The 24,297-nt window shown below is 40.0% G+C and overlaps 5 protein-coding genes across 6 annotated transcripts; 4 read left to right on the forward strand and 1 right to left on the reverse strand.

Moving 5' to 3' along the window:
- Positions 1-437: 437 nt before the first annotated feature.
- LOC139297896 (zinc finger C2HC domain-containing protein 1B-like) lies at positions 438-2,051 on the forward strand. Its single transcript, XM_070920706.1, has 3 exons — positions 438-546; positions 1,180-1,430; positions 1,956-2,051. The coding sequence occupies exons 1-3, from the start codon at positions 438-440 to the stop codon at positions 2,049-2,051; spliced, it is 456 nt and encodes a 151-aa protein (XP_070776807.1).
- A 1,225-nt stretch (positions 2,052-3,276) lies between these two features.
- On the reverse strand, positions 3,277-10,002 carry LOC139297483 (serine/threonine-protein kinase Nek9). Of its 2 annotated transcripts, XM_070920178.1 has the most exons (23): positions 9,784-10,002; positions 8,960-9,137; positions 8,803-8,858; positions 8,652-8,722; positions 8,426-8,531; positions 7,709-7,840; positions 7,492-7,602; positions 7,292-7,356; positions 7,117-7,167; positions 6,821-7,013; positions 6,585-6,729; positions 6,300-6,500; positions 6,086-6,132; positions 5,785-5,946; positions 5,591-5,699; positions 5,337-5,498; positions 5,011-5,178; positions 4,873-4,932; positions 4,580-4,767; positions 4,308-4,466; positions 4,080-4,184; positions 3,934-3,987; positions 3,277-3,841 (listed from the first exon to the last, which is right to left on the reverse strand). In XM_070920178.1, exons 1-23 carry the CDS (start codon positions 9,967-9,969, stop codon positions 3,662-3,664), a joined length of 2,889 nt encoding a protein of 962 aa, XP_070776279.1. In that variant the 5' UTR covers positions 9,970-10,002; the 3' UTR covers positions 3,277-3,661. The 2 variants fall into 2 exon arrangements, with proteins under 2 accessions (XP_070776279.1, XP_070776280.1); XM_070920179.1 differs by lacking the exons at positions 3,277-3,841; positions 3,934-3,987; positions 4,080-4,184 and having other exon boundaries at positions 4,453-4,485.
- A 1,373-nt stretch (positions 10,003-11,375) lies between these two features.
- On the forward strand, positions 11,376-14,502 carry LOC139297182 (CD209 antigen-like protein E). Its single transcript, XM_070919747.1, has 6 exons — positions 11,376-11,439; positions 11,535-11,654; positions 11,890-12,153; positions 12,241-12,404; positions 13,595-13,740; positions 14,355-14,502. Exons 1-6 carry the CDS (start codon positions 11,376-11,378, stop codon positions 14,500-14,502), a joined length of 906 nt encoding a protein of 301 aa, XP_070775848.1.
- A 2,976-nt stretch (positions 14,503-17,478) lies between these two features.
- Positions 17,479-19,476, forward strand: LOC139297897 (CD209 antigen-like protein D). The gene is made up of 6 exons (XM_070920707.1): positions 17,479-17,599; positions 17,878-17,967; positions 18,439-18,705; positions 18,800-18,966; positions 19,040-19,173; positions 19,255-19,476. The coding sequence occupies exons 1-6, from the start codon at positions 17,479-17,481 to the stop codon at positions 19,403-19,405; spliced, it is 930 nt and encodes a 309-aa protein (XP_070776808.1). The 3' UTR covers positions 19,406-19,476.
- A 1,545-nt stretch (positions 19,477-21,021) lies between these two features.
- On the forward strand, positions 21,022-24,136 carry LOC139298041 (CD209 antigen-like protein C). The gene is made up of 6 exons (XM_070920867.1): positions 21,022-21,095; positions 21,341-21,448; positions 22,351-22,611; positions 22,730-22,893; positions 22,978-23,108; positions 23,799-24,136. Exons 2-6 carry the CDS (start codon positions 21,346-21,348, stop codon positions 23,947-23,949), a joined length of 810 nt encoding a protein of 269 aa, XP_070776968.1. The 5' UTR covers positions 21,022-21,095; positions 21,341-21,345; the 3' UTR covers positions 23,950-24,136.
- Positions 24,137-24,297: the final 161 nt, after the last annotated feature.

The following is a 24,297-nucleotide window of genomic DNA, read 5'->3' on the forward strand; positions in this document are numbered from 1 at the left end:
AGAAAAGACCCTGAGTGGCTGATGTGGAGGGCTCGGGTGTCTTTTGCTAAGATCTATGGAACAACAGTACAGCCTCAAAGACATGAACAACGGATGAAGTCATGAGCACATACACAAGAAGAAGTCCTCAAGGGCAGTACAACATTGCTGGAAAAAGACATGGCATTGCCTCTACTCAAGCACAACATGGTGTCGTACGTAGTAAGAGAGCAGATGGAGTAGAACGGCCATTTCCACACAAGCCTGTTAGCCACAGAAGACCTCTCAACCCCAGGACACAAGACTCACTTGATCTGTGTGATTTTGAAAAAATTACTATTACAAAACCAAGAGGCCCTTTGTCGCTCCAAGAACATCAATCGAATGACATCAGAGAGACCACTGAGACCAGGCATCCAAGAAAAGACTCACACAGACTGCCCAGTGGAGAACTGCATATGGCCAGAGCAATTCATGCAAAAGAGCTCATGCTACAGGAGAAGCTGTGGAGGGTTGAGGAAAAAATTAGACAAAAAATCCAGAGAGACAACATTGACGCTGCTGCAGGTGATGACCAAAAGAGTGAGGAGGAGAGGCACGACAGGCGACAAGCAGAGAGGGGAAAAGCTCAGACTAAAACCAGGCGGTCTGAGCAGCAGAGGAGAGAACCTGTTAGAAGCAGAGAAATTATGCTGCAAGAAAGAAGACAGGAGGATGTTAAACAACTTAGGAAGAGGCAAGATCAGAGGAATGAGAACAGAATAAGGAATACACATGAAGAAGAGGGGGCCAGATGGAAAACAGGGGAAATAGATGTTGCACAGTCACAAAGAAAAGGACATAAAGGAACTCATGAGATCACAGTTCATGGGCATGAAGCAAGTGGAGGGTTTAACAAATCAAGGTGGGAACATGTGAAAAAGCATACCAGAAGAAAAGGAGGGGATGAAAAAGATAATGGCATTTGGGGAGGTGTGAAGTCACAGGATAGAGAAAGAGAACAAAATACAACCTCTATGGGCAATAAAGGTTGGACTAGAGAAAAGGAATATATGGAAAGGACGAGTAAGGAGATGTGCGGTTCAGACAATGAACGAGACATGCCTCAAATGAGTCAACAGAAAACTTCTCATAGAGCTGCAACAGAAAACAACAGAGGTGCAGGAAGAAAACTGTCTGGGGAGCCACTGCTTCCACCAGGTTCCAGTCATTCTAGCAGACCAGAGCAGGGGGAGCTCAGACTTTTAGATAGCACAGACACAGGCCTCCAGCTTCTCCCTTGCAGAATCTGCAACAGAAAGTTTGCAAGCGAAAGATTAGAGACGCATGTCCAAATCTGTAAAAAGGTGAAACAATCACATCGTCAAGTCTTCAACTCCTACGTCAGTAGGACCAAGGGATCTGCCATTGAGGAGTTCTGGAAAACCCACAGCAGGACCAAGACTCCAGAGGTAGGCCAGTAACATTTTTGCCTCTTTTAAAGGGCCACCCTAGCAAGGTTTATGTTAAATATACCCTGTGGAGGTTTTGACTGCTTGTACCGCTATGGAGCATTGTTTTTAAGAGTGGGTCCCACATAACTTTGTTTGTTTACAAAAAATAAAGTCTAATATTAGTTTTGTTCAAAGTCTAATTTAACCTTGATGACATCGTAGTGGGTAGTGATGTCACCAGGGTTATCGTTATCAGTTTGGTGACTACAAAATTTTAACAGAGCCTGCGATACAAACTGGGGGTGTGGGGTTTGAAATGCATGGGCATTTACTAGCCAGGGAGAGTCTAATGAAATGATGCGATTGTTTGCATTATGGGAATCGTAGGATTATGATTTTTGGTCTCAACCCACATTAAAAGTCAGAATGTCTCAGCCACTTCAACCATTTCAACCATCGTTATTTGTTCCCAATTTTATGGGAATTTAATCCTAAATTCATCATTTACGGTTCTTGATAGGTGTTTGATGTCTTTTTATTCAGGTTTTAAAGAAAAAGAACCTAAATCAGAATCACAAGGCCAACACAAGGAATCTGCGTGAGGGTCGACTCCCAGCTGGAACCTCACAGCTGAAATGATCCAAGTGAGGACCCAGACACCTGGACCAGTTGAACAAGAAATCCTGAGGTGTCAGAACAGCATCAAGTCACCCATCACCAGCTCATTCTTGTCAGTAGTCTGAATTGTTTGATTTAATCCCTTATGAGAATTTTACACATCTCTTGTCAGCTTTATTTGAATATATTCCCTATTAACTGTCTGAGGTAGTTTTGTTTTCAACAAATAGTTATGTTAGTAATATATTGTAGGAAATATTGAAGATACACACGTAACAAAAGACAGCTGTTAGTTTTATTTATGGCTTTTGCACAAAGCGTGACACAACAGTGTGACTGTGAGAGGAGTGTTTATACAACTGTTACATCTCCACAATATTTGGTTAACTGTTGAAAAAAATAACGTATTTTTAAATGCTGTCAACACACTTTGTAAAAAGGCACGGCATTGTCATATTTTCACTCATTTTGGTTTCAATAGCTTGCTTATATATTTGTTATAACACACACGCATAAACAAAACCAACAGACCTCAAACAAAAAATGCACTTACATATTTGCTTTCACAAATTATGCAAAATACGGCAAAATAACATTTCAGAAAGTACCAAAGACAGATAAAATGGTTACAAAATGCAATAACAACATCATAGCTGGAAAGACCACGTTTTCCACATTCAAAGAAAACTGTTCAAGTGTTCATACATGTCACAAAGAAGACAGACCTACATGTGCCGCGCCAACAAGAATTCCCAAGTCGAAGGCAATAAGAAAAAGTAACTAGAAGTAGTTGTTAAAAAAATGAATCAGTAGTTTCGTGTTTCACACAAATGCTTTTATGACAATAAAACGTGCAAATTTCAAAAGTATGTATTTGCATGATAATTAGAATATGTTTGTTAGAGCTAACATGTCTGAAAAATATTGAAAACGTGAAAATATGAAAAGTTTTTAGAGACTATTTTGTATTTTGCACTTTAGCTTTTTGACAATATCAAATGAAATAAAAAATAATGAAAGATAAAGTGATACATAAGAAAGGTATGTTTTCACATTGGAAGATGGCGCCAACATGTCATGATCAATCTGCACAACATACTGGCTGCCCATCTCTCAATAATTGAGAAGAGGAAACCCCAGTCTTTGTATTAGCGGTTTCCTATTTGCATAAGCTGGTTATGTGATAAATACTAATATCTGAGGCACAAAGGACTGAAGCCTCATTTAAAGTCAATAATACCACCAAACATAGACTTAACTTTCACATTGCAGAGTAACACTATTATCTCTGTGATGATTGTCTCACGCAGGTGTCAAGGTCCGATACATCATGTTGAATCCAGCCAACATTTCAGTCTGTGGAGTAACTAGCTAGATCACTCCACCCAGGTGAACACAAGTGTGCATATGAGAGTGTGCAAGATGTTATACAGTATTACATATGCAGTGAAATGTAATCAAGTAACTTGGCGCTCTGTCAAACATGTATACTGAAATGTAACCATTGTGAATGGGCACGAGGCCGCACCTCTAACCAAGCCTCCACTCCCCATCTAACCAGCTTGTTTAATTCAATACGTGGTAAGAGCTTTGACACGTCTCCCGTGATCAAGACATCTGCAGCTGAAGTCTCACACACCGGCCCCGGCAGATCGGCCCCCGTGGTTTGTGAATCCGCCTCCTCTTCCTCCTCCATCCCCGGGCATACGATCAGAGTGATGGTTTCCGTTATTGTCACATCCTGCTTCCCGTAGCGCTGAACAACCGATTGCCGCCCAGAGCCTTTCATTCTCCTTCTGCTGCTCGGCGACCTAGAGACGGCAGGAATACATGCTGTTACTCATGCACAAGGATCTAAATTAGCACTGAGGCGGGCAGGTGGCTTCTGGGGAAAATATCTCACCTGTTTCTCCAGCATCTGGATCCTCATCTCTTGACGGGCGACTGTCTCTCGCAGCTGTAAAATAAGCTTATCTGTCAAATACTGTGTGAATGGGATGTGCTGATTAGATCATGATTTTTGCACTGGTGAGTTTGCAGATTTGATACCTGTGTGAACTCGCTACTTCCTTTGCAGCACATGCCCGATTCTCCTTTTTTGAAGACGTCATCCTCCTCCAGTCCATTGACTTTATCACAGCTCATTCGTTTAGTCTGTGGACAAATGAGAATGGACATAGTGTATGTGTTTCAAAGTATTACACAGTATGAACAGCAGTATTTGGAGTATATGATTCATGTCTAGATTAGTGCAAAGGACAGCTATTTTGGCATTACCGATAGGTCTTTCTTACTGCTGACTGCTGCTGCCGCGGCCTTTAGCTCTTTCAGCTCCTCATACGGCAGAGTGACACTCTCTGAGATGGAAGAGAGCTGGTCAGGAGTGGGCAGCTCAGAGTCTTCTGGCATTGGGATGTACTCTGCGTCCTCAAGCTCCTGTTGGAATAGAACCTCCCTGAATCAGAAGACTGTGAGTTTCCATTCAGATGTTTCTGTCTTATGATTCAAACAAAGGTTTCCTTATTCCTGGTGCTTTCGTGGTAACAAACCTTTCTAAGCCAGAGAGGGCAGGAGCTGTCTCCAGTCTGGTTTGTCACTGACATCATTGGAGTTTCCAAGAGGCACTCCTCTGTATTATCCTCCATTGTACCCCCAAGACCCCTATCACGACACTCCGTCTCTGAACCAGGTTCTATGTCCAGATCCACTGTGGATGTAGATGCTTCCTGGTCCAGTCCTATACACACACGCATACATTGACACACACGAAAACAATGTAGACTTGTAGGTGTAAATGTAAAGAAAACAAATTAGTGACAAAAAAGTATTGAAAAGTATTTACCACTACCAACTGATAGTCCACTGCTGTTAGAGCGAATAGTCTTGGAGTTCAGCACTTTCTCTGCAAACAAGAACATGTATTAGACAGCTGGCTGCTTGCACCAGTACACTGTGCAAGTGTCTAGTGGTGATTACTAACCCATTATGATAATGGTGTGCCAGCCACGACATGAGAGGTCTGGTACATGGTGGAGGGAACCAAAGATGGGCCTTGGCATGGCAGGGCATACCTCTGAACCAAATCCCTTATCAGCAGGCATCCCAAGTCGTCCATTTCCTGCATTTCCCCATGCAAAGATCTGATTGTCTGCAAGAAACAAAAACAGATAATGATATATCCTCGGGACCAAACGTCTGGGGCAGCGGCTTCTGGGAAGAAATAAAACTGCCACAAACCTTGACATAAAATCAGAAAAATATACTATTATTGCCATAGATGCACCACAGGACTGTACGTGTTCTTACCCTCAGTGGCTGCAATGGTGAAGCCGTCTCCACAAGACACTTTGGTCACTATCTTCCCTCCAAAGGCTCCAACAAGGACTTGGACACCCTGGTGTTTCTTGAAGTCCTTCACTCCCTGCTGTCCGTACTTGTTGCAACCAAAGGTAATCAGGCGACCACGTTCTGCAAAGCAGGAAATCATATGAAATCACGTTCCTTTGAAATGGTGATCATTTTCACTGACAAAGAGAAATATCAGCCTCTCTTTCCGGTACCATCAATGGCAGCTGTGTGGGTCTTCCCTGGAGCTATGGCCTGGACCTTGAACCGCGACAGCTGCTTTGCCAAGGTCAGCGTGGTGATGTACGGGATCCCTTGGTAACCCTGGTGTATAGAAAAAAAAACGTATTAACATAGCTGCATTACCTAAAGTCTCTATTATTACCGTCCTTTAAGTATAACTCAGTACCTCTCCAGGGTGGTTTTTGAGACCAGAGAATCCCTGGTTCAGACCAAGCTTATTGAATTCATTGTTTCCACACGCTAGGACTTTGCCAGCTTCTGTCAAAAAGAAGGTTCCATCGCTGCCACATGACACTGAGGAGATGGTGGCGCCTTTAGGGATCTCCACCTGGAAAAAACAGAACTTCTGAAATAAATAGCTACAAGTAAAGATGTTTTATCATATTTCTTAAAACTCTTTGTATCTTACTAGTTCATGCAAGGCTTTAGCAGTCAAGAATATGCCAGAACAGGGAACAAAATCTTACTTGCATTGGAGAAGAGAAGTCATCCTCACATTCAAGGCCGAGACGCCCTGCAGCAGGACAATAGAGCAACTTTTAGGGAAAACAATTAATACGACTGTATATTAAAAGGGCCACTATCTCCACCTGCTGGCTACAGTTATAACCGCAAAAACAACCTGGCAGAGGCTTAATGACATCACCTCAAAACAACAGTAAAGACATCAACCCCATGTACCATACTCTCCACAGCCCCAGGAGTAGATGTCCCCATTCTGAGTCAGGACCACCACATGGTTGTCTCCACACGAAACCTGGCGGACGGGCCGCTCCTCAAAAAACTCCAAAAGCACTGGCTCCAAAATCTCCACGCCGAGCTCACCCTCCACTCCAATGCAGCCGTAATAGTCTGACCCAAACATGTACATCTGGTCCTCATCTGCAAAAGCAGTAGCAGAGGGTTCAAAGAGGCTTTTCAGAAAGAGTTTTTTTTTTTCCTCAACCTCATGCTTTCCTCACTCACCGGTGACACAGGCAGTGAAGTCAGCCCCACATGCCACCTGTCGGATGGCCTTCCCCTGCAGCTTCTCCACCTTCTTTGGCTGCCGATACGAGGCCTGGTCTCCGTGTCCCAGCTGGCCCACCATCTTGCCTCCGCCTTGGACATTCTGAAGAGAAGGTTGAGAAAGTTGCTTGTAGTGAAGCACAAGAACAATTGGATCTAGTACATCTCTCCCAGAGTGATGGATCAATACTCACAGCCCAGGTATACAGCTCCTTTTCCACAGTCACCACGGCAAAGTGACTCTCCCCTGCACACACATGTTGGGCGCTGCTGCCTCCTTTAAACGTGTCCAGTTTCTGAGGGGTGAACTTCCCTCCGCCCCAGAAGTACACCTCCCTTGAGCGTGTGGTCACCACAGCAACAGGAGTGTCAGTCACTGTACTCAGCCTGCGGTGCAGCCAGGACAACAAATCAGTTATATACTACAAAATCTTACTCAAGGGACCATAGACAGGCTTTTACATAGGAGAATATTAAATTAACAACTTACTTTGGTCTTTTCATTGCTAAATTCAGCAAGGCAACTCGGTCTTCAAGCTCCCTAACAAAGAATGAAGTTGTCAGTGGGTTGTCATGGGTGTTTTGACTTCATCGCACCCACAGAATCAAAAAATCTTTTCTGAAGAAAATAAATAAAACACTTTTTTCCCTTTCAACCAACTTACTGTCTGCAGCAGGAGATGAATGGCTGGTCCAGAATCTGCTCAGTTGTAGGCCTCTTTGCAGGATCCTGCAACACAAAGAGATCACAAGAACTTTACACAGAGGCTAGCTTTCTACCTAGCACACAGTATTATCTCTGGCATTAATCCATTTGTTTCATAATGATCTAAAAATCAACTCCTCTTTGATTATTATCACTCACTTGATCAAGGCACTCATACACCAGTTGGATCATTGCAGACGAATAAACATCTGAGTTCACATCCATCGTCCAGTTGCCCTGGACTATTTTCACGCAGAGGTTCAGAGGGTTCTTTTGGACACAAACAACAAAATGAATTAATTCTGGTGAAAAAAAAATTGAATTTTCTGATTAATGCAAATAATTCAAACTATTTCTAGAAAGCTAACAAACCTACCGTTGCATCAAATGTTCTTGTAAGAGTTAAGACTTCAAAAAGTACACAACCCATGGCCCAGATGTCTGATTTGAAGTTGTACTTTGCTCCCTGGCACAATTCAGGTGACATGTAATATGGAGTTCCCACACACTGGATTTACAGAGGAAGAACAAGTGCAAAAAGAAGATTAGTAAGATATGTATCTCAAGCTGATGCAGAAAGAGCGACGCCATACAACTGTGTAGCGCTATACCTCAAATAAAAACCATCCACAGCCTCATATAATCTTAATCAACTCTACCGTCTCAATTCTCATCAAACAACAGCAGTGTCCAAGGTGACAACAAAATATTAACTTTTCATGCTCACTGTTAACATGTGTTTTCATATCACTGTGTTTCCCAACCTGTACCGGTGATCAGCTAAACCACATCTACACCTCAGTTACAACGAGGTGTAGTGAATGGTGAAGAAACTATTTTCTCTGGATTTCAGAATCAGAAATAATTTATTTATCCCTGGGGGGAAGTTGTACAATTGGATTTATGCTGACTGTGCCTCTAAATAATACAGCAATATCTAAAAAAGAGCATGCACAAGCCCAAGACCATTGCCACTAAACTATTTGATTCAATAGAATAGAGTTTAATTTAATTAATATTCAATCAATATGTGCCTAATCATAGCAAGTCTGGTTAAAGATGCTAAGGGGAAACATTTACAGTCCCAACTTACAGTCTCTGCCATTGAAAACTCAGAGTCTAGCTTCTTTGCGAGGCCATAGTCGCCCAGCTTAATGAGGTCAGTCTTGGTCAGGAAAATGTTCAGAGTTTTGATATCTCTGCAAGAAAAAAAGAATGGTCCCATGACCAAGAAATATAATCGTTAGAAACAAAATAAAAACTCAAGTGACCTGCCAGATGCCTTCGATAAGGGCAAGAAAACGGGCTGACCATCTCACCTGTGTAAAATCCCAGCCTTGTGAATGTGAGACACCGCTGAGGCAATCTGGTACAGGTACCATATGACCACCTAAACAAACATGTTAAAAGGTGAAGATCTAATAGAGGATAGTTTGTTTGTATAAAATAAATGCCCCACAACACTCGTACCTTCTCACTGAAAAGTTTCCCCTTCTGTTGGTTGATTTTGTCATACAGATTTCCTCCTGTGATGAGAAGACCGTTTAGCATTCTGTCACAGATGAACAGCATTCAAACTAATCTCAATCAGATCTCCAGAGTGGACACAGACACCGTGTTTTCTTACCATTGCAATACTCCAACTCGATGAGCAGGGAGTTTTTATCCATGAAGTGATTGAAGTAGGCTATGATGTTGTTGTGCTCTAAGATGGAGAGGATGCTTATTTCGTTCATGACATCTCTGCGCTCCTTTTCGGAGAGTGAGTTCAGGTCCACCTCCTTCCATACCACCAGAGAGTTGTCCTAGGGAGGCCGAGACATTTTATTAAATAATACGAGTGAGAGCCTCAAATTGGCGTCCAGATTTGTCACTCCAGATAGAAAGCACACATCCTCTCTGATGCAGAACAGAAATATAATTGGCTCAAAATAACTTTTGGAGTGAGGGATAGCATGAGAGGGTCTGTAAACTCATATAATGCAGTATGTGCACCCAAATATAATACAAGATAAAGAAGCAAGGCATGGGAAAGTATTTATCTTACCCTCTCAAGAATTTCTCACAGGGGTATGGAAACAGAGGAACAGTGAGTATTTCAGTTAGCCAGACACATTAGTTAGTGAGTTACTGCAGGGTAAATCTTCATAATCCATAAGATGTAGCTCTATTAACAAGACATATATATATATAGATATATCTAGTTAATATGTCTGCACGGTAAGCAGAGGTTATATCGTTTCTGACTGCAAAACCCCACGCCTGTCCAAAAGTTGTGGGGACCTTGTCAAGTTTTCACTGCCCTGTTGTTGTTGCAGTGATGATAAACACTTTAAGGAACACTGTCAACAACACAGTTGTCATTAAGGAAGTCGACTGTTGCACGGTACGTTTGTGTGATTCGTGCCTTTTAAACACAGACAACTGTGCTGGGTCTGAAACCCAACTTACCTCTGTTCTTCTGTACAGAGTTGCTTCACCAAACGCCCCCCTCCCGAGGATCCGGATAGGAATGTAATGCAGCTTCTCCTCTTCGCCATTAAATGTGCCCGACGACAATCGCTCACTGACCACAGACCCGCCGCCCAAATCTGAATTTAGCGAGTCGAAATGTCTTTCATAGTCCTCCAGTGACATTTCTGTTTAGGGACTTGCTAGCCAGTGGCAGTGATGGAAATAACCCGAACAGGCCTAACGACAACTCTTTCTGAAAGACTCCTACAAAACCGTACGCACGTCTAACATGTTACCCGTGTCGGCTAACAGAGAGGACGGTCAAAGTATTAGTGCTACCAGACGCCTCAAAGCCGCTCCAAATATACAATGTAAGAAAAATACAACGTAGCAAAATGCGTGCAACTATAATACTTGCACCAGAGTCAAGCATGACACAACAAAAATTAGGACATTCAGCCAACTTTTTGAAGTTTCAGAATAAAAGGCGTAATTTCAAGCGTGCGGTTGTGTGTTTTACGATGAAAGCCACCACAGCGCGTTTCCGGGAGTGGCACTAATTCAGCTTGACTTGGCTAACAGTTAAATTAGCAAGGTGAAAGTGGGGCGCCACCCGGCACTGTAATCTGTCACGGAAATGTGACCACAATAAAAGAGGTTAAGTAAGTCTGCATCACAAACACGCGACTTATGAGTGTTTGAAATCGGTCTTTCTCGTCTGACACTCGACTAAAGAGGCAGCGACACACCGACAAACCCGGAAACTGTCAAAAGAGTAAATGTTCTTCTTGCCTAGGAGTTTCTTCTTTCACACGTCTACCCTTTTTCTTCTTATTTCTCTACTCTAAATTAAAATGAGGGTCCATATACTGTATACATAAAACTATCCACACTTTTAAAGTTTCACAATTTTAATTTCATACCACATTTTCAGGACTAATGTGGAGCAACGTGACACAAATTTTACAGATGCTATGACACTTTCACCATAGGGATGTCTAATATGTGTAAAATCCTATCACAGTAGGAATCATTTTACATGTAGATATCACTATATTTGACTGTATAGTACATTTTCCGGAAAATCACCTGAAAAACTGTTCTGTTTTTGGCTGATCCACCACATTAAGTACCTGACAAATCAGGGTACAAAAATCGTATTATCAAAATCAAATATTCTGCTTACTATCAAATGAAATCAATGAGCTGTCCTGCTCATTGATTTAAAACATTGCCTGCAAGGGTTTTCTATCAGATGTATTAAAAGCATAGTTACCGTGGAGCCAACTTTGTGAATCAGTGTGTATCAGTGTGTCACATGTAAAGTATCTTAAATGAACCTGACAGAAAGGCCTACTGATGGGCATAGTAGGCCTTTCTGTAAAAACCTACTAACATGTTTTTAAGACTTTCAGAAGACATCACATAAGAGAGAGAGAGTAAAGGGGAGTCAAGCGCACACACACACACACACACACACACACACACACAAAGTTTTGTAATGTTGACAGAGCAGCTGCCTCACACAGATATAAGAGACACACAGGGATTTCTGAGTAAAAACCTGAAGACCAGAGGGATATCTAGACATGATTTCAAATAATGACAACAGCACAGATGGAAAATCATTACACCATAACACAGAACGCAAAGGTATGGCTTGTGTTATTCAAACTGCCCTTGTAATGATTTCAAAAAATATACTGCATTGTTATATGTTGTTCACTTTGAAGTGTCTGTTTGTTCAGGATCTATGTCCACGGTCAGAGTTGGGTCCAAAGGTCTTCCTCTGTATCCACTGGTTATCGCGTGTTTAGGACTGCTAAACATTATTCTGATGTTAACTGCTATTGTTATTGGGATTTACTGTGAGTACAACTGATCTGAGGAAGGTGTTGTATCTGTACTTCACTTGTTCTTGTACTTCATTAACTAAGCTATCGACAACATTTACCAAGTTTTTATAATTCTAATATCTATATTTACCCTTTCTATATCTAATGCTATGAATTGGTAGATACATAAAAAAAAGTAACTTGTTTTCTAACTATTACCTATAAGATGAATTTTAAAAAGTGACTCTGTTAATTCTGCTAATCACAGGCGGTAAAGTCAGCGAGGTATCCGCTCCCCACCAAATGACAGCACAAGCACTCATCATAGAGGTGAGGCAACTTCAGATAATGCAGACTGAAGCGATCAAAGCTGAACAAGAGGCCCAACAAGCGTTAAAGAAAGAGCTCAGGAGCCATCAGCAATTGAAACTGCAGTTAGAACAGAACAAGACCATCAGTGACGACCTTCAGGGGCAGTTAGAGACACTACAACTGCAGAAAACAACACTGCAGTCCGAAACTTCTGACACTCGTAAGAGGCCATTGCACTTTTTAATGCATTTTGGAATCAAACCTTCTCTTCTTGTAGTGACTTTAACTCATTTTCTTGTGTTTTCAGTGGAAAGCTGTGGACGCTGCCTGCCAGGATGGTCTTTATTTAACACATCGTGCTACTTCCATTCTAAATCAGCACCCAGTCCCTTAAAGAACTGGTCAGACAGCAGGGCGGACTGTATCAGCCGTGGGGCCAATCTGACTGTGATTGATAACTGGGAGGAGCAGGTGAGCCCAGTGTGCTGTAGGTGGAAAACAAAGAGACGAAGGAGTAGAGTTATTATGTTTTAATGTACACCAGTAGGTGTAGTCTCAGCAAAGAATCAGCATTACAAAGGCTGCAGAAATCAATTCTCAGTGGTTGGTCGAGATGGAGCAGATGAGGAAGTTCAGCCACTGTTAGAGCAGCTTTATGTTTATGGAGCTGCAGTTACTTAAAAATATGTGCCTTGAGAATGGAGGTGCATTACACACCTGCATTACTTATACAGATGTGCAGTGGACAGGTCTTTTTCATGGAAGACAGTTTGACATGTAAAGTAGGAAAAGCACAGGTGTAAATAATAAAATGAATCATAGCTGAATTCCATTTAGCTGCTTCAGTTTCAGGGTCCTGGTATTGTGCATGCTGGAATTGAACTGAGATGTCAGATGCCTCTGCTTTTCCTGCTATAACAAGTCAAAATATCTGCTTTGAAAAGGGCATATTATACAATAGATACTGTCGTGCAAAGGTTTTCAAACTGTGACACACACCTCATGGTAGTGTTTACAAAACAAGTTATTGTAGTTTGGCCTGCTAATTTGGCCTGCGTACCAACACAGTCAGTCACAGTGGAAACATGGAGGCAATTAAGGCAATTGAAGTAGCATGAAGAAACGATAAGATGAACAGTCCCTCAAGCTGCGTTTAACTTGGTCTGGCTCAAGTGACTCACCGTCGGCGGCCTCAGTGTGCGATGTGTTAACTAATGATGGCACGAACTGGGACCGGAGGCTTTGTAAGGAGAGAGAGGAGAGTTGCAGAGGTGTTTAGCGAGGTTAACCTGAGGGCACAGAGGCCTCATAACGAGCTGCACCAAGCATTGGAAAGGCAGCAAAGGCCCATACCACTGTGGAAACATTCACATAGGCATTCATAAGGTAAGGTTGAAGAAATAGTAAAGATGGCAGTACAGCGTTAAATCTAGAGAGAATAAAGACGTTTTTTCATAACAAACGTTGTGAATTGTCATAGGTAAAGCACAGGTGTAACTAATAACATAAATGATGGCTCTGTTCTACAATGTCACATAAGTAGCAGTGTGCCAGCATGCACAACACCAGGAGCCTGGAACTGGCACACTTCAACAGATTGCAGCCATAACATCCATGCTTTACCTGACGCGAAATGATCTGTTTAACCTCTGTTTAACTAGCTAAATCTTTTTGAGTACCTACCAAAACTGGATCGAAGCATTCGACCGTGGTGGGGCAGGAATGGGGGAGTTTGGATTGGCCTCACGGATATTCAGACAGAGGGTCACTGGGTGTGGTTAAATAATGTGACTCTGCAGGATACAGGGTAAGAGCTTCAAGACGTACAGTGCAGTATTTCTGTGTTTAAAGAATCATTTGACATATTGGGAAATACATTTATTCGCTTTCTTGTTGAGAGTCAGATGAGACGATCGATACCACCCTCATGTCTGATGTACAGTAAATATTCAGCTGGAGCCAGCAGGTGATTAGCTTAGCTTAGTATAAAGATGGGAAGCAGGGGGAAACGGCTAAACCACAACTTGTGTTTTTACTTTGTTTGTGTAAGGATTAAACAAACTAGATATAAAGTGTTAATTAGTGAGCTTTAGATGTGCTGGCTGCCATATTTTCAAAACTTTGAACAGAGCCAGGATATTCCCTCTTTTTTGGTGTTTATGCTAAGCTAAGCTAATTGCCTGCTGACTGTGGTTTCATATTTAGTTTACAACTTTGAGAGTGGTATCGATCTTCTCATTAACTCGAAGTTTAAAAAAGGGAATTATCGTAATTCCCAAAATGTCAAACTGTTTTGTTACTATCAGACAGGTTAATGTAAACTTCATAACCAAGAATAATCATAAACTTTGTAAAGAATTCTGTGAATAGTTGTAAAATTGGGTATCCATTAATCCAAGTGTAACTTGGACCTTGCTTTAGGTACTGGATAGAAGGGGAGCCCAACAACTATGGAACACTGGGTGAGGACTGTGCGGCACTTATGAACATTAACAATCCCAGAGAAACATGGTTTGACGCAAGTTGCCAAGGGATCAAGGAATGGTTATGTGAAATGGACCCCAACTAACTGTGGAGGGCAAAGAAGTTGCCTCCATAATGTCAGACAAGCTCAGAACCGTCATATGAGAAGAGAAGATCTAGTTATTTTCTTTATCAAGATTTATTGTTTGCAAGTTTCTTTGGTCTTGAATAAATACATGGAACATGTTAACAATGGTGGTTCTTCAATGCAGTTGTGCTTTAGTTGCTAACTGTCTCCTGGTTGCAGCTTCATATTTAATGGACAGATATGAGAGTGGCATTGATTAACTCATCTAACTCTTGGCAAGAAAGTGAATGAGCTTATTCCCAAATGTATTCACAAAATGTGTAACTATTCCTTTACCAAGAATGTTCTGCAGAAGTCAGCTACATGTTCCAACAGTACTGTGCTTGGATATCCTCCATCTTCATAGAATAGTTCACAACAGATCCTACAGCTCAACTGGTATCCCTGGATAGTTTTAGAGACCTCATTAAGGCCATTATTAATCTTACAGCTGTTTGTTTTAACAGTGATGCTCTTGACTAACACATTGATGCTTTTGATTAATACTTGATTAATACGATGGATGATTTTATTCTTAATAATGATTATTTTCTTTTATAACTGTTGTCATACCTTCTTTTGTTAGGGCTTTATTTTAAAGTCTCTTTGTTGTTAGCCATGCTAGCAGCATTGGCTGTAAGGATGACAATGTTGGTCTGTCTGTTTGTTGGTCCTACCACTGTGGTCTAGTCTGAAATATCTCAACAACTTGTATTGGCATCATGGTCCCCAGAGGATGAACCCTAATGACTTTGGTGATCCCCTGAACTTTCCTCTCTATTTGTCCAATACCTGTAAAACTAATGACATTCCCATCAGCCTCAGTTGTACTTTCCATTTGGTGCAAATGTTAGCATGCTAATATGCTAAACTAAGATGGTGACCATGGAAAACATTTACCTGCCAAACATTAGCGTGTTAGCATTGTCATTGTGTGCATGTTAGCATGCCAACATTAGCATTTAAGATAAGAACGACCCCACAGAGCCATTAGCATAGCTGTAGACTCTTATTATGACGAGACATACAGTATATGTAAAAAAAATAAAAAATAAAAAGAGGTCCTGGTTCCACAATGTGTTCTTTCTGAGTGTAAATAAAGTTTGAGTGAATGAATGACATTTTTGTGACTGTACTACTTTGGTGCAGCATTGCACTAATTCTCCAGATGTTATGATATTGAAAACTTCTTTCACTGAAGAATAGAGCTTGAACAAAAATTAAGAATCTCTCTTTCAAGGCAACACAGATTTGTGGACAGCAGGGGTGCAAATAAATTGTAAATTAATTTTTACTTTAATTACTGCGAATTAACTGTCATGATTTGTGTAACTGTATTTAACAGAAACCCCCTGTACAATAATATATAATTATGTGAATAAGTGTAATAATACAATTATATAAAACAGCAGCAAAATAATTGATTTTAGTAGATTTTCTTAATTTAATCTTTTTGTAACAAATATGTTAAAAACCAGACCTGTTAATGACCTTGTCTTGCAGCTGTTCAGATTAAAATCGTTCCACCAGATAATTACCAATAACAATAGTAAAAACTACATCTACAGTAAAAGTATATCTTGAGTTTTGCTTTAGGTACTGGATACAAGGGGATCCCAACAACCGGTGAGCACAGGGTGAGGACTGTGGTGCACTTATGAACATACAGTATAGACCCCCAAGTAGTCATGTGCATGGTGGTCCATATTCAGGCTGAATTTAAGTGTCAAACAACCCATCATATGAGGAGAGAGGACAAGCACACAGTTATCCTTCATAGTAGAATGTATTGTTTGTAAGTTTCTCTGCTCATGTATTAATACATGGAATATGTATAAACAACAGTGGCTCTTGCTTTGCATGAGTTTGGATTTTGTAATGTTTTCTTGTTTGGCAACATTGAATCGTAGTGGATATAACTAAGAGTTGTTGGGAGTGGGAAAGAGAAAGTTATTGTTGAAAAACACTCACATGACTTATTACAACATTGTGTTAAACATTGTGTAAGCCCAAACATTGGACATCAGCAGAAACACACATCATGATGCTTCATTGCAGGATGCACAGGAAGAGTTGTGTAACTTGAATTTAGCAAAATGCAGCAGCCTGCAGGATAACTGACTTGGGAGAAGATTTATTTTCCAAGAGTCCAAACATAGAGCCACAGTTTCCAATGTAATTTAAATTATGGGTATGATTTACAGTTCAGATTACTCAGATTTTCTGTGAATAAATATTGTGTCTGGGATGGTTGAACGCTGTTTTGCTGATAGCTGCTGTTGTTATTGGGATGTGAGTATGACATTTGATTTCATTTCATTTCCCTCTTCAGCGGAATTTCAACAGATAGCTGAATAGACACTTTTTCACTCAAAAAAAAAGTCTACAAGATCTTATGCTAAATTTACAATTATTTCAACATTGTTTGGAAAAAAAATTAAGGTACATCTAATGCGGAACAAGTAAGATAATTATATGGAAATTCTTAAAATGTTCATATTCATTAATGCCTGAGTGTTTGACCCTATTTATTATTTATTTATGGATTTATATGCATTTTTATTAACCCCACTGGTGGTCATCTTAAACTGTTTTAAGCTGCACTTGTACTAAGGAGCATGTTAGCATGCTGACGTTAATCTTAAGCTCAAATCAACTATAATACCACATCAGTGCAACACATCCTCACAGTTTTGAAGAAGTGGCATACATGCACACACACACACACACACACACACACACACACACACACACACACACACAAAACCTTCCAATGATGCCACCCATCGTTCCCCGCTTGTTCTTCATGCAACACTTAATTCTCTGAAGCAAACATCTGCATTGCTCTGAACATCACCGACTGATGAACTATTGTTTAGGGGTGGATTCACATTCATCGTCTTCGCAGATATAAAAGGGGACAAACAGGTCAGGGGGCAGAGCTGCAGCACTGCAATGGAGAATCTACAAAGAAGAACAGATGATGGGCAGAAAATATCATTTACACCAAATTTTTCACAAGTTTTCTTCAACACTGATCGACATTTTCGCTCTCGCTATGAACTATTTGGGCGAGGTACGACTTTAAAATCTTCTACAGTGTCTGACACGTTTCTTACTTTCTCTTCCTCTGCTGCTTTATTTTATCACTCTTTCTCTCATCAAATGAACCTGTGGTTTTAAGTAATTTAGTGTTGTCATTTAAATGCCATTAAATGACCAGCATTGCTGAAGATAATTTATCAGGCCAAGCCTTACAACCAAGCCTCAATGATTGTAGCTTTAAAGTCATGTTCATCATAGTCATCACACTCTTGACTTCTATATAATCTTGATGAATTTCAATATTCACAGGTGGAGATGGAACTAACCGACTAGTTATACTGTGTCTGGGTCTGTTGAATGCTGTTTTGCTGATAACTGCTATTGTTATTGGGATTAACTGTGAGTATGACATTTATCAAAAAAGTTTCATATCCCTCCTCTGTGGAATTTCACTTTCATCAGATAGCTGAATAGACTCTTTTTCCCTCAAAAGTCGCAAGATCTTATTTCAACATGCTTTGTTTTAAGGTACATTAAGGTACATTCAATGCAGAACAAGATAATTATATTGAAACTTTTGTTAAAATGTTCATATGTATGTGCATATTCTGTATTATTTTTATGGTTTTTAATGATTTGTCTTTTTTTAGCTTGCTGTCCAGCTTTACAATGGAAATCCATGGAGAAATCTTTTAAATATCATTTAAATGTATATGTTCTCCTAATGAAAAGATACATTTTCACATACTTCTTAACAAAACAGTGTAAAAACACACAATACTCTTTACTTCTATTTTATGTCTTTGACTACATTACTGCACACAGTTTTGACACGCTTTCTTTGTGACAATGTGTTTTTCACCTCTTCAGGTGCCAAAGTCAGAGAGGGATCCCTCCAGGTTTCCCACTCAGCTGCAACACAGCTCATCAGTGAGCTGAACTATCTCCGTAGCAACCACAGTGATGTGATGGAAGCTGAAGAGGAGGCCAAGAATGCGTTTGAGAGAGCGGTCAAAAACCATGCACAACTTAAGGTTACAATTGAGCAGCAGAAGACCATCAATGACGAGTATCAAAAACAGATAGAGGCACTACTAACAGAGAAGACAAATCTGCAGTCCAATATATCGGCTTTGGGTGAGACAGACTTGTATTATTGTTTTTGATTAATCTGTTAACTTTGAATACTGAAAAACACCTAAAGTGACAAGAAATCTTTTATTTCTCCTAGAAGGAACTTGTGGCAGATGCCTCCCCAGCTGGATTCTTCTCAACACATCCTGCTATTTCTTTTCTTACATTGAGTTCTCCACTGTCAAAAAGAACTGGCCAGACAGCAGAGCAGACTGTGTTAGTCGTGGAGCTGACCTGATTGTGATCGATAACCAGGAGGAGCAGGTGGGTTGAAAACAAATTAGAATTTTACAATTGAGCCCTTTACAAATGTCAATTTCTTTGTGTGCTTACACAGAAGTTTGTGAGTGACAGCATTGAAAATCTGAAAAAAGGCAACATCTGGGAGAACGGATTCTGGATTGGTCTCACGGACACAGAGTCAGAGGGGACATGGGTCTGGATTAATAATGTCACAGAGGTGGAACAAAGGTGAGAGCAGCACTACTCATAATGCTGTAGTATTTATGGAGTATTATTGATTGCTCTTTTGAATGATTTGATTTTCCAAAGGTACTGGATGGAAGGAGAACCAAACAACATCGGACAACTGGGAGAAGACTGTGGGGTCGCAGTTTATGGCCCCAATAATCCCTGGAAGACACGTTACGATGCCAGTTGTCAGGGACAGAAACATTGGATATGTGAAATGATATCAAGCTAGAATCAGAAAGTACTGCAGAAAACACAAGCATATATTTGTAACTCTTTAAAAAAGGAATAAAACACCTTTAAGATTGGTCTCATGTTTCTGGGCATTTTTCACTTTCAATGATTATTAACTCCAGCAGTCAGCACCAAGTCCTCATATGCAGAGTTTTGCAGAATAAAGTGCATCTCAGTATGATATTATTGACAATCATCCATATTCAAGTCATTCTTTTAAGGTTCACACTTTATGTATATGTGGTATGGCAACACACGGTCTGTCGGTCGTTCCACCACTTAGGTCCCCCTCAGGCTGAATGGTAATGACCCCCTGACTTTTAATAAAGAGGGAGTCAACATGGCTGTTAATCATTTAAATTGAATCTTCAACAACGAGGTCCAGTTCTTTGAACCAGCTGTCAACAGAAACCAAGAAAAGAAAATGAACAGTGCTCAACCTAAATGATTTGACTCAGAGTGTGCAGACCTAAGAACAAAACAAAACAAATACTGTGAATCTCTCAAGATTTACAAACATACAGTAAAATCTAAATGACATGCACAAGGCTTGTCTTGTCTTGCACAAGGCTTCTGCCCCCCATATTTAAAAGTGGTGACAGAATGGACCCAAACAACTTCATGAAATACTGGAGAGTGGAAAGAGGGTAAAAGTATACAATTCCATCAAAGTCATGTACTCAAGCAGTAGGTGTGCAGGATCAAACACCACTGGCTTCTTCCCTTATAAATGGACTGATATAAATAATAAAAAAATATTACAGTCTAATTTTATGTGATATTCAAATCAAATGTTTATTGTATGCTGATGATTTAGTTAGATGATTTTGAGAATACTTTGCCACACTTGGGCCTTGAAAATAAATGTTATTAAAACCAAAGTAGTTTTCATCCAGAAAAGGCACAAAAAAATCACTATTGGAAACATCCCTATTGAACAAACAAACAACTTTTGTTCCTAAAATGAATTTAGGAATATGCATCCTGTAAGCAGAGTATGGGCTGAAATAATTAGATTTTGACACAGGGACCTCAAGATTAGGTAAGACAGCAGGACAGACCTTAAAGCCCTCATCATGTCGGTAGATCTTGTGCTTTAGTAGAGCATATTCTGATATTACCAAACAAAATTACAGTCAATCAAATTACCACAAACTAATTGACACAGTGAACGTGGGGCTTTTGGGGACAGTAACCATAGTCACTGGCCTGACTTAAAAAAACATAAATAAAGACAGGGTTGTTAAAGAGAGAGCCATTATGAGACTCATTTATTCAATTTAACCCTGAACTAGGCCTCTACTTTGGGTGCTTGCCTTGAATTATTTCACAAGAGGAAGCATAACCATATCCTGTGCATATGGAATCAGTTGGGAAAGTAGATGTTACTTCTTAGGTATTACCAGTAAGAATTTCACTTCTCTTTTCTCATGCTGAACACGGATTATCAGAAATTGTTGATGAGCTCAGAAATGGTAGCTTCAACCATCAAAACAGGGCAATGTCCGGACAAATCACCTCTCACATGCAATACTCTCATATGACTGATCTCAGCTAAACAGTCAGAATGGAGAGGAGAGAACTATCATGTGGTCAATTAGATGGTGGATTTAACTCACTGATTTGTCAGGAGGACTTGCACGACGAGGAGCATCCTTACCCCACCTCCTACCAAGACAGACAACGAGGTACAGTGAGTTAAAAGTTATCATTAAGGGTGGTATCAGGCTCTAAAGTAGTGCAGAAGAAAATATGTTGATGGGTTGATGGTATGAGTTAGCGCTGTGTGAATGCTTTGCATGGCTCTGATTTTCATGATAAGTAAAGTCTATATAATAAAGCATGTAAAGCTCAACCACTGGTGAGTGAATTGTTAGCGCAGTTTGATACAGTTTGGAGCTTTATGGTATTGATTAATCATCTCTCTGTCTAGTGTCCATGTCCAGTACGACACCTTCGAGACACTGCAGACTGGCCACAGTGAGCCTGGCGCTACTCGCTGCTGTTCTACTAATAGTTGATATCAGTCTGGGGGTCCACTGTAAGTCAATGTGTACAGTGCTCATTGGGATTATTGATTAATCGCTTGTATGTAACATCAGGAAATAGTGAAAAGGTAATGCCCTCAAATGTATTGTTTTGTCCAAATAGCAGTCCAAAACCCAATTTGAATTGTAAGTAGCAAATTCTCACATTTAAGATTCAGAAACCATAAAATGTTGGGCATTTCTGCCAAAAACGATGAATCAATTAATTTTCTGTCGATAGCCTAATCAATTGATTGCTGTAGCCCAAGGTAACAACCCACTAATGCCCAGATATTAATTTTACAATGTTATAAAACAGGGGGAAATTAGCATTATCTTCACAAGGAGAAGCTGGAACCAGGAAACATTTGCTTGAAAAATTACTTAGGTTTTCAAAATAACTGCCAAGTAGTTTTCTGTAGATCAACTAATAGATGAATCCAATTGTTTCAGCTCTACCGTTGATGAAATGGAGTACAGAAATGGTAGAAATTGATGGCAGAAAGCACTATTTTTTTGCTAATGTTAAACCTTTAAGCCTAGGGCATGTATAAGTTATTAATAATTTTGGAGTGCATTCATCTCCTGTAAATAGTCTTTTTTAGCTGAAGAGTGTTTTTCCATACTCCAACTCATCATATTTGGCTGAGAGGCATTTTTCAGTTTTATTTATAAATTCTGCCTCTGTAGTCTTTCAGTGGATTTTCTCAGTGGTAGAGTGGTAGTTCTGGGATAGACTACAAAGCGATTATGAGGGATCCCTGATATGAATAATATTGTGGTTTTGTTTATTCAAATATGGGAGCTTGACCTTTAGATCAGGACGGGGATCCTAGATATTAATATGTGTCAGGTATAAGAGAAATGAGAGAGAAATTAGGTAATAAAGAAAGCATAACACTATTTGTCCTTGCAGACAACAAACTCAAAGATACCCACCTCACACTTGATGATACGGAACGCATCGGCAATGAGCTGACCAAACTCCAGGATACTTACAAGACCGCAATCCATACCATGACGGGTTACAAGAAGCAGCTGGACAGTGAGATGAGTCGTCAGACACAAACCAACTGGGAGCTTGAACACCAGACAAAAAGAAGCACCGACTATGAAGCGCAGATTGTTAAAATGACGACGGACATTGCAGCACTGAGATCCCACTTACCAATGATTAGTGAGACCTGTTTGACTATTATTGGATATCATAAACATGTTAGAAGCATACTGACGTGTTCCTATTGTTGTTTTATAGTATGTTTCGTGTTATTCACTGTTGTTTTCTTTGGCAACAGATAACGGCTGCAAACACTGTCCATCAGGATGGATTTTGATGGACTCAGTGTGTTACTACTTCCCTTTCTCTGACGCTTCTGGATTCAAATCATGGCAAAAAGCCAGAGACTTCTGCCAGATGTATGGAGGCAATCTTGCAGTCATAGACACCAAAGACAAAGAGGTAGATAATCAACATCCAATTCACAATTCTTTGTCCATGAAAGTTTTTTTTATTTTATTTCTGTTTATATGTCTTATTTCTTAGAACTTGACTGTAAATTATTTGATACATAATCAAGACTCCTCAAACCAAATGATGGGTTACTGGATTGGACTGAGAGACGTTCACAAGGAAGGGACTTGGAAATGGTTGGATGGGACAAGACTGGTCGAGGGGTAAGAATTAAATATGTTACATGTTGTATTTGTAGGAATTTCTCAGCATGACGTGTCACTGCTGGGTCAGTTTCTGGTACGTCATGCAGGTTTCCAAAGATCTCAATTTTCATTTTCACAAGTAAACAAATGATGGTATCCTCCTGCATGATCAGATGGAGTAAGAAGGGGTTCTATGCATTTTCCCTAAACAAAAACATTAACAAAGAGTTAGTTAGTGCTCTCAACTCCATTGCCTTGGAATAACATAACTCTGACAAACATAAAAAGAAGATTTGCTGCGTACTGTAATGGATTACTGATCACAAGCAAGTGTCTTCATGTCATTTTTCATACCAATGTGACATGAGCAGACACAATTGGCAGCCTGAGAGTTAGGAAAATGTGTTCAACAAGCTTGCTTACACACTGGATTGGTGTGCATCCAGACCTGTAGGAGACTATTAACTTTTTAGCTTTTTATTTAAAAAAACAACTCTGTGGATAATTATAAAGAATTTATTTAGAATTTAATAAAATAGGCCATTTGAAATTTCATCTGAGGAACCTACAATTCAACTAGGGGCTCTCTGACAGGTGATTTTAAACACTGATTTAAATGTGGCAGCCTTATTTACAACTCGATGCATAATGTGGGCTGAGAGAAAGCAAGTACTGTGTCTCTGTAAAGTAACCTATCATTTACTCCAGGTACTGGAACGACGGAGAACCAAATAATGTCAACAATGAGGACTGTGCAGTGGTGTATCCCAGAAAAAACTTCTTCAAGGCTTGGAACGACGTTAAATGTGAAGCCAAACAGAAATGGATTTGTGAAAAAGCACCAACTTCTATGCGTTAACATTGTAGATTTACTGCATCTGCATTGCTGTTTGTATGAAGAGTTGACTCCACCTTAGAGACTTTTACACATCTTCTGAACGATTCTGTAATGATCTGTAATCTTTTCCAAATCAGTACTTTGATTATGTATGTGCATGTTACACAAATCTCTGTAAGCACAATTGAATAAACCAGTAACACTTCAAGTCCCCTTAGCATCTATAAGTATTCAGAAATACAGAATAATAAGGAAGTATGCTACAATCACAGAAGCAAAGAAAATACGAGCTGTTTGAATTCTGTATTTTATATACATGTGACTCAGCATCTCATAAATATGAGGAATACAATCATAATTCTTTGGTTT

The sequence above is a fragment of the Enoplosus armatus genome, chromosome 15 (assembly GCF_043641665.1).
Source record: "Enoplosus armatus isolate fEnoArm2 chromosome 15, fEnoArm2.hap1, whole genome shotgun sequence".
NCBI lineage: Eukaryota > Metazoa > Chordata > Actinopteri > Centrarchiformes > Enoplosidae > Enoplosus > Enoplosus armatus.